The 9,794-nt window shown below is 56.4% G+C and overlaps 1 protein-coding gene across 1 annotated transcript; it reads left to right on the top strand.

The window, feature by feature from the left end:
* Positions 1–1,713: 1,713 nt before the first annotated feature.
* NR1D1 (nuclear receptor subfamily 1 group D member 1) lies at positions 1,714–9,481 on the top strand. Its single transcript, XM_027516620.1, has 8 exons — positions 1,714–2,367; positions 5,209–5,550; positions 5,831–5,919; positions 6,018–6,162; positions 6,518–7,155; positions 7,448–7,633; positions 8,122–8,332; positions 8,988–9,481. Exons 1-8 carry the CDS (start codon positions 2,337–2,339, stop codon positions 9,185–9,187), a joined length of 1,842 nt encoding a protein of 613 aa, XP_027372421.1. The 5' UTR covers positions 1,714–2,336; the 3' UTR covers positions 9,188–9,481.
* The last annotated feature ends 313 nt before the right edge of the window (positions 9,482–9,794 follow it).

Genomic DNA, 9,794 nt, shown 5'->3' with positions numbered 1-9,794 from the left:
AGGGGGTGGAGGCCAAGTTCAGAACCAAGTTTTCCTGAAAAGCCTCTTTCCTTGTTTGTCCTAGCCCCTCCCAGGCCCTCCCACGCTCTGCTGAAGATTCCCAGCTCTGGGCCAAGGGGCTCGGGCAGCCCAGGGAAGAGCCCACTGCCTTCTCTCTCCCACTGTTCTTGGGGGCAAGGGAACAAAGCTAAATCCCAAACGGTTTTAGGGAGTCCATCTGTCTTCCCCAGGGAAGCAGAGGGTCAGCGAGTGGTCAGGCCAGCTGCCCAGCTGCCTCCCCTTCAGTCACCATCACAGTCCTCTCTGCTTACTCACTTCCTCACCACCCAGCCTACTCCTTCCCCGGGGTCCACACGCCTCCTTTTCTCTACCTCTTTGATGGCTGTGTCCAGGCATCCATCAATGCTGTCCCAGGAGTGGTCTGTGAACAAGTGGGGAAGGGCTTCTGTTGTGCAAAAAAACAAACAAAACCCTCCCTAGGAGCAGTGGGACTGAAGAGGGATTAGCAGGAAGCAGCAGGTGGCGCGGGTTCACTGGGCTGCTTCAAGAAGAGGTTCTCAGCTCTCCCCACACCCAAGTCCTCAAACAGAATAGACCCGGGAATTCCCTGGCAGTCCAGTTAGGACTGCGAGCTCTCTGCCAGGGATCTGGGCTCAATCCTTGGTCAGGGATCCCACAAGCTGCATGGTGAGGCCAAAAAAACCCAAAAACAAACAAACAAAAAAACCATGATAGACCTCCACTGGAGACCCGCTTTCACCAGTGGGGTAGAGTTGCTCCTCTGAAGGGAGATGCTGGCTGTTTTTAACCCCTGTTCAATGTTTCACTTTCATGTCAGCTCACTGCCTGATGGTAGGCAAATGAAACCAGCAATGGCTGTCTGACCTTGGGCCAGTCACTCCTTCTAAGCCTTTCTCATCAGTAAAGGATAGGGGTTAAGATGATCTCTGTGTTCCCATATGAAACCCATACTACCCTGAAGCACTGGGGGTGGAGCTGGGGGGGTGCCCCAAGCCCTGACTTACCTCTGGTCCTTTTATTTTAGGACCTCAAAACACTTTCACCACAGTTTCCTTCCCTTGTCCTTTTTATTTCCTAGACAAAGGGAAATGACTCACCCCAAAGTCACCTTGAGTGGGTGGGGTGGTGTCATATAAGCAAACAGGGAGTCCCCAGGGACATCCTCAACCCCTATGGCAACTCCTTTCCCAAAGGGGAGTAGAACGCAAAAGGGGTCACATTTCCTTTCCCTCTCAGGACTTGGCTCTGCAGGAGCTTAAGCTCCTGACGGTGGGGCTATCTCCCTCCCCTATCATCTCTCTCTCGTGTGGCCACTAACCTCAAGGCAGGGTCAGTCCCACAATCACGTGAAGCCCTCACGTTTGCAAGATTTGCAGAAAGGGGCTGTTAGCTTTGATCTCCCAGGGAGCCGCCAAGCTTGTCAGTCCCTCCCCAGGAATTCACATGCCTCTGCCATACAAGCTTTCCAAACACGCCACCCTGACTCTTCAACGCACTCCACCCCACAAGGCTCGCAGCTCCTCCCCGGTTCCAGCAAGAGCTTGTGCAAGGCAGAAATGGGGAAATAAACGCAGTCCGCCCACTTTGCCAACGGACTACATATCCCGACAGCCTCGGCTTTACGCAGGCGCACCGAGCTCAACGTGCCTGCTGCTGGAAAAGTGTGTCACTGGGGCACGAGGCGCTCCCTGGGATCACATGGTACCTGCTCCAGTGCCGCGTGCGGCCCGGGAACCCTGGGTTGCTGGCGCCTGCGCAGAGCCCTCTGTCCCAGGGAAAAAGGCTGGGGCAAAAGGCGGCTGAGATTGGCAGAGTGAAATATTGCTGCCGAGGGAACGTAGCAGGGCACACGTCTCGCTTCTTTGCGCCTGGGTGCCCTGTTTCTCCCCATCACCTACTTACTTCCTGACTGCAGCCTCTCTCCCTGTGGGACTTTTGCACAAGGAGCTCCAGATTCGATACCCTGCAGCGCTGCGGAGTCGTCAGGCAGTGGCACCCCGTGCACTGCAGAGACCCGACCCTCCTTGCTACCTTCTAGCCAGAAGTACTGCAGGCTGATTCCCTCCGCCCCCTTCCCCCACACTCTCTCTGCTCTTCCCATGCAAAACAGACCTCGGTGCCTCAGCGTTCTACCCTTCTTCAGGGCTGCAGTCCTGCCCCGCCAAGACCTTGCTGCAGAGTGCCTCGGATCCTGATCGTGAGCCGCGGGGGTCCACTCCCCGCCCTCGGCCAGTGCCCAGGGGGCGACAGCTGCAACTGTAACCTCCAGTTGTGTCAAGGTCCAGTTTGAATGACCGCTGTCAGCCAGTGAAGACATGACGACCCTGGACTCTAACAACAACACAGGTACTAAGATTCCTTTGCTACCATCATTCTTTCTCTGTCACTGTCTCCTCTCCTCTACGTCGTGGAACAAGAGGAACTTTGAAAGGGACTGGGGACTCCCTTGGTCAGGGGATTTGCTAGTGATGGACATGGGGCTGGGATTTCCACAGCGGGTTGTTCGGCCTGGGAATGCGCCCGGAAACGCCCCACCGTCACCCTTCAGACTCCCAAAGCTCCCTTTAGCTAGAAGGACTCAGATCCCGGGGAAGGAAGGAATGGAGAGAGTGGGTACGTGTGGTGAGATGAACAGTTTAGAGTAACTAGGAGTTTTGGAGCAGTGCCCTGAAACGCCCCCATCTATCCTCCCGCTGCAGCTGTGGCATGCCTGGACTTTTCGGAAAGAGGACCCCCTCTTTACAATCTTCCTCTTCCCTTCTAGTCCGCAGGAACTTGAGAAGCAGAGGGGCGACCCGGGTTCCAGGCAGGAGGGACTGGGGAAATGGGTCGGATCTCATTGGGGAACCCTCAGTGACAGTAGGGAGTGGCACTTGAGGAGCCCCAAGAGTGGTGCTCTGCCCCAGGGAGGACACCCAGAGCGCCCAGGCAGCCGGGAGCGCTCACATGGCTGCAGAGCCGGGCCCACGTGCTGCGTTTGTTTTCATTCAGCAGAAGCCGTGGCCGCCACCCCATTGGTGGGTGCCTCCCGGCCCCGTTACATAATGAGCTCCGCCCCCCGGTTGCCCCGGCAACGCGTGATTTTTTCCCCCCTCCGCCTCTTCTCCTCCCCTTGTAGTCCCGACCCAGCCGGTGTTAGAAGCTCAGCCCAAGACCCCGACCCGGGACTCCTAGGAGGGGCGGAACGGGGGCGGGGCTACTGCTCCCGATTGACGGAAGTGGAGAGGGCGGAGCCTCGGGTACTGGGGTTCCTCGTTGGGGAGCCACGTGCAAGAGTCACACGTGGAGCTGGGACGTGAGGCCGGCTGAGGGCCCGGCTCCCGCCCCGCCCCGCCGAGATCTGGGTGAAGCTGGGCTGACTCACCGCCCCCGCCTGCCTCCTTTTCCTGTCCGCTTGTCGGAGGGGGGCCCCCCTTCGCCATAACCGATGCAGAGTAAGACGGAGTCATCCCTGACCTCTCGTGGCTTCATGTTTACACTCCTCAAAGAGACCTCACATCTAGCTTTCTCCTCACTCCTTTTCAATTTATTGTCCTTGCACCTACTTCACCTTACCGCCTTTAGAGTCAGCTTCTCCACAATACAAATTCCTTCTGTTCCCCAGCATCTCTTCTCTTAGTCCTGCCAACACTCTTACCCCTTCCCCCACGAAACAAGAAGCAGCTTGCCTCCTAAGGACTTCCCTAGTCGGTAAAAAATCTCCCTGCAATGCAGGAGACCAGGGTTCAATCCCTGGGTGGTGAAGATACCCTGGAGAAGGAAATGGCAACTACTCCAGTATTCTTGCCTGGGAAATCCCATGGACAGAGGAGCGTGGTGGGGGACTTCAGTCCATGGGATCACACGACTTAGGGAATAAACCACCACCATGAAAACAACTAGATCTCAGAAACATAGCTGAAAGGATATAAAGTCTCTTTTCATCTTTCTTTTCTCTTCCCCACTGAAAGTAAAACTGGGGCTCTGAGAAGGGAGTTGATTTCCTCTAGATCACAAACCAAGTTGGTGGTGGTAGATCTAGATCTAAAACCAGACTCTTTTGAATGTGCCCCTCCTTCCAGGTTGGAAGTCTCTTTGGATGAAAGTCTTACTTCCTTTTGGGGGATGGCTGAACTAGGTCAGGTTCATTTACCACCAAATAAATATCCCATCCCCCCACCTCAACCCTGAAACTGTAGGAGCTGATCTGTTGTGCAACTGTTTTACAGGGAACTGGGTTCACCCTGACCAACCTTGAGCTATTTTAGGGCGGCCCTGCCCAACTTAGTGTGTGTCAGTGGGTGAGCAAGACATGCCTCTGTAGACACGGTGGCATGGCCTGTGTCGGCTCACACGTGTCCTGGGATCCTCCCTTCTCCCACCCCACCGATGGCAAGCCAAGCGAGGTACTTGGCCAAAGGTGTGGCAGACAGGTCGCTTTTTTATCCTGCTAATGCAATGGGAACTCGGCCATCTGGTTGGCAATATAACTAGAGGGCCAAAGTCCCTGAATGGTTAGAGAGCCAAGGTCATTGTCACCAGGCGGAGAGATCTAGAAGGGGGAATTCCAAAGCTTTAGGCTGGACAGTTTGTTCTTCACTTCCACCTCCTGCAGCTCATACTGTTAAGCCCTTCCTGGATTCAGAGATAGAGCCTACTCTGACTCTTGATTTTGGAGGCCAGGGGAACAGTACCTTTGGAGATGATGTCTTTCAGTTTTGAGAGAATGTAATTGTTTTATTCTTCTAAGACCTCTGTTCTCACTGTTGGCTAGCTGCCCCTCCATGGTCTCATCCCTGGAATGGTGTTGGTATTAAAATCGGCAGCTGGGCTGTTTTTCTTGAAGCTTGTGCATTATGAATGGTTTTCAGCTGCTCTCCCATCCCCAGGTCAGCTGCTGACAATTAAGTCATTAGTTGCGTTTGATACTCTAAAGGAAGGCATCCAGGGCGGGGGTGGGGGGAGCAGTACATATGTGAGATGGCCACAGAGCATCACAGAGGTCATGCCTCTAGGGAGGTACCTCACACGCAAGGCAGATGCAGAATGTACCTGCCAAGAGTTGCAGGGGTTGGATGGCCATGTCTGGTTTATGTTGGGGAATTGCTTATTGTGGCTCTTCTGGGGACTCCAAGAGTAGGGGTGCCACATGGTTAACTTCTGAGTGCCCAACAGTTGACACCCCTTTCCCTTGTGTTCTCCTGCCAGGTGGCGTCATCACCTATATTGGCTCCAGTGGCTCCTCTCCAAACCGTACCAGCCCTGAATCCCTATACAGTGACAGCTCGAATGGCAGCTTCCAGTCCCTGACCCAAGGTTGCCCCACCTACTTCCCACCATCACCCACTGGCTCCCTCACCCAGGACCCAGCTCGCTCTTTTGGGAGCATTCCGCCCAGCTTGGGTGATGATGGTTCTCCTTCTTCTTCATCTTCCTCCTCGTCATCGTCGTCCTCTTCCTTCTATAATGGGAGCCCCCCAGGGGGTCTACAGGTGGCCCTGGAAGACAGTAACCGAGTGTCTCCCAGCAAGAGCACCAGCAACATCACCAGTGAGTCAGTTTCCAGTTGATTTGGGGGAAGGGAAGGTGTCCAGGTCTAGGTGGGGAGTTGATCTTCATGTGACAGTTATTCCAGGGCCTACTCAGGCCTCAGGGATTTCTCCTAGAGTTGCACCAGCTGCTGTTGGCCCCGTCTGGTCATCCAAATGCCCCCTAGATTCTGAAGTTCCTCCTCAGCTCTTCCCCCCACCCAGTCTCCAGCCCAGAAAACCTCCAGCTCTCTGGCCACTCAGAAACCCCCGTTTACCTGCCTCCCCTCTCTTCCATTCAGAGCTGAATGGCATGGTGTTGCTGTGTAAGGTGTGTGGGGACGTGGCTTCGGGCTTCCACTATGGCGTGCATGCCTGCGAGGGCTGCAAGGTGAGGCAAGGGGAGGGAAGGGCAGGGGCAGGTGACCCTCTCACACAGGACACATCTTGGCCTGGACCAAGATGCTCACTCGCTGCCCTGCTCCACAGGGCTTTTTCCGTCGGAGCATCCAGCAGAACATCCAGTACAAAAGGTGTCTGAAAAATGAGAACTGCTCCATCGTCCGCATCAATCGTAACCGCTGCCAGCAATGCCGCTTCAAGAAGTGTCTCTCCGTGGGCATGTCTCGAGATGGTGAGGCAGCACCATGGCCCCGCCAGCTTCCCCGCACCTTCCCCCTTTCTTCCACTCGAGGTTTCTGAATTAGTCCCTCCCTTAAAAAGTCCCAAGACTGTGCGTCTCGTTTGCAGAGGGGGTGGCCACATTTCATCAGGGCTTGGGTAAACACACACTTCTTTCCCAGTTAGTTTCTCTGGTCCCCTCCTACCACAAGCCCTACTTAGAAAACCCCCTCCATGGGTGTGGCCTTCTGGGTTTTAGTTTTGATATGGAACCCCAAGTCCTCGGGGGCTTGCCCTTTCAGGAGGAAGGAAGAGAAACATGTGAGTGCGCGTGAGAACTTCCTGACACTGCTCTCATCCTGTCACAGCTGTGCGTTTTGGGCGCATCCCCAAACGGGAGAAGCAGCGGATGCTGGCCGAGATGCAGAGTGCCATGAACCTGGCCAACAACCAGCTGAGCAGCCAGTGCCCACTGGAGACCCCACCCACCCAGCACCCCACCCCGGGCCCCATGGGCCCCTCACCGCCCCCAGCCCCTGCCCCCTCACCCCTGGTGGGCTTCTCCCAGTTCCCACAGCAGCTGACGCCTCCTCGATCCCCAAGTCCCGAGCCCACAGTGGAGGATGTGATATCCCAGGTAGCCCGGGCCCACCGCGAGATCTTCACCTACGCCCATGACAAACTGGGCACCTCACCTGGCAACTTCAATGCCAACCATGCCTCGGGCAACCGTCCGGCCACCACCCCACATCACTGGGAAAGTCAGGGCTGCCCGCCTGCCAATGACAACATCATGGCCGCCCAGCGTCACAACGAGGCCCTGAACAGTTTACGCCAGGCTTCCTCCTCCTACCCTCCTCCTTGGCCCCCCGGCGCTGCCCACCACAGCTGCCACCAGCCCAACAGCAATGGGCACCGTCTGTGCCCCACCCACGTGTACCCAGCCCCCGAAGGCGAAGCCCCTGTCAACAGTCCGCGGCAGGGCAACTCCAAGAACATTCTGCTGGTGAGGGCACTGGGGGTGAGGTGGGCAGGGGGCTGGGGAGAACGGATTGAGCAACAGGGTCGCTGGGTGTGTATGGAGGCTAAGTGTAGAGAGGATGTTCAGTCCTGCAGGAGGGGCTCTGCCTGGGAAACCCTGATCTCCACCTGGCACTTGATTGCTGCTTTACCTGAAAGACCCATGCTCCAAGGCCACAAGGCTAACCCAGGCAGAATCTGGGGCCCAGCCCTGCTAGGGAAGCCCATCTGAGCTGGCCTGGCTCATACTCCCCTCCCCAAATCCTTCCCTTTTCCAGGCATGTCCCATGAACATGTACCCGCATGGACGCAGCGGGCGAACTGTGCAGGAGATCTGGGAGGACTTCTCCATGAGCTTCACACCCGCTGTGCGGGAGGTGGTAGAGTTTGCCAAGCACATCCCCGGTTTCCGTGATCTTTCTCAGCACGACCAGGTCACCCTGCTTAAGGCTGGCACCTTTGAGGTGAGTGACCATTTGGGCTCCCTGCTCTCAACCTTGGGAAGGATCTAGCAGAATGAGGGTCTGGGGTGGGCAGGGGCCACCTTACTCTTGAGTGATTAGGAAGGGGCAGAATCCCACCCAGTCCTGCCTGTGGATGGCCGGAACTTATGTCATCTCAAATGGGGTCTAATCACATCCTGCTACCGTAAAATAACACTTCAGAATACAGCGCTACCCCCCGTTCTAGGCATGAGCAGATTCACTTTGGCGAAGGGCCTTGCCCAGGGTCACAGGGAGTGACAAGACTGAGACTCAGATTCAGGCCCTCTGGATTCCAAAGCCAGTGGGATGTTCCCCATCCTTCCACCCGCTCCGCCTCACTGACCACTCAGAAACTAGCCCCGGTCTTGACTGAGAAATCCAAGGCAGCACCTGTAACCCCTTCAGAAAAGGGTAGGGGTGATTTGGCAAGTCTTCCGCCCCACCCAGGACGACTGTCCCCACTTCAGGTGCTGATGGTGCGCTTTGCGTCGCTGTTCAACGTGAAGGACCAGACGGTGATGTTCCTGAGCCGCACCACCTACAGCCTGCAGGAGCTCGGCGCCATGGGCATGGGGGACCTGCTCAATGCCATGTTCGACTTCAGCGAGAAGCTCAACTCCCTGGCGCTTACCGAGGAGGAGCTGGGCCTCTTCACCGCGGTGGTGCTCGTCTCTGCAGGTAGGTCAGGCTCTCGCCTGAGCCTGACCGGGGAGGAGGCGGACGCAGTTCGATTCAACACACCTTTTATGGAGTACCTACTCTAGGCCAGGCCCTGCACCGGGCACTGGAGATACAGACATGATTCAGACACAGTCTAGCTCAGGAGACAGACTCATGCCCGACTAATTATAAAACAGTGAGATAAGTGTCACAGTAGAAGCATGAACCAAGGGCTTTGGGAGCACACACAACTATTTCTGCCTGGGGAGCTGGGGAAGGAGGTGACACTCGAGTGGGGCCTCAAAGGACAAGTAGAGATACTGCCAGGCAGAGGAGGGGGAAGGGCGTCCCAGGCAGAGGGAACCACAGAGCAGCGGGGGAGCCAGGGCCCTCTTGGGCCTGTTCAGGGGAGAGTGGCCAGGTGGGGCGGGAAGGGGGCCGGCCTTGCTGAGCCTGGGCTCCTGGTTTGCAGGCATCTCCTGCTTTCGGGTCAGGGCCTGGGAGAGGGCATTATGTTCCCCCTCCCGCCCCTTCCCCGTCAGCCCTCTGAGGGGCTTCAGGGGGAGGCTGCGTGGCCACCGCTGCATCCTCGCAGACCTCCGCGTCCTCCTCCTCCTCGTCAGAGTCGGAGGAGCTCAGGGAGTCTGCCTCACTGCTGTCGTCTTCCCCACAGACCGCTCGGGAATGGAGAATTCCGCTTCGGTGGAGCAGCTCCAGGAGACGCTGCTGCGGGCTCTTCGGGCTCTGGTGCTGAAGAACCGGCCCTCGGAGACTTCCCGCTTCACCAAGCTGCTGCTCAAGCTGCCGGACCTGCGGACCCTGAACAACATGCACTCCGAGAAGCTGCTGTCCTTCCGGGTGGACGCCCAGTGACCCGCCCGGCCGGCCTTCCGCCGCTGCCCCCTTGTACAGAATCGAACTCTGCACTTCTCTCTCCTTTACGAGACGAAAAGGAAAAGCAAACCAGAATCTTATTTATATTGTTATAAAATATTCCAAGATGAGCCTCTGGCCCCCCCGAGCCTTCTTGTAAATACCTGCCTCCCTCCCCCATCACTGCACCTCCCCAGCCTCCCCTATTTAAACCACTCTCCCCCAACCCCGCTCTTTCTCTCTAGCCCCCCGATCTGTTCTATTCCTGTCTCAAATCCAATAGTTCACAGCTGAGCTGGCTTCTGTGGTGTGTGCTCGTTCTGGGGGGAGGGGGAGGGGGTGGTGGAAATATGGCCAAGGCTGGGGGCACACCTCTCCATCTGGTCAGTTTGGGGGTGGGTACTCTGCCAGCAGATGGGAGGATACAGGGAAACAGCACGCAAGTCTAAGGGGGGGGGGTGCCCAAGGGGGTTATTTTCATCATATATTTATTACATAAATATATAGTAAAATAGACGAGCAACAATTACCATAAAAATATCTTTCTTTAAAATCCTGACCCAAAACACAACGGGGTGAAAAATCGCACATAACAGACACACTGATT

Source organism: Bos indicus x Bos taurus, chromosome 19, assembly GCF_003369695.1.
Source record: "Bos indicus x Bos taurus breed Angus x Brahman F1 hybrid chromosome 19, Bos_hybrid_MaternalHap_v2.0, whole genome shotgun sequence".
Classification (NCBI taxonomy): Eukaryota; Metazoa; Chordata; class Mammalia; order Artiodactyla; family Bovidae; genus Bos; species Bos indicus x Bos taurus.
Note: the sequence above shows the minus strand (reverse complement) of the source record. Positions and strands in the feature narration are given on the sequence as shown.

Coding starts and splice junctions, on each gene's coding strand:
- NR1D1 (XM_027516620.1), top strand. CDS start 2,337: ATGACGACCCTGGACTCTAACAACAACACAG. Junction 2,368..5,208: donor GGACTCTAACAACAACACAG/GTACTAAGATTC, acceptor TTCTCCTGCCAG/GTGGCGTCATCACCTATATT. Junction 6,163..6,517: donor CGTGGGCATGTCTCGAGATG/GTGAGGCAGCAC, acceptor ATCCTGTCACAG/CTGTGCGTTTTGGGCGCATC.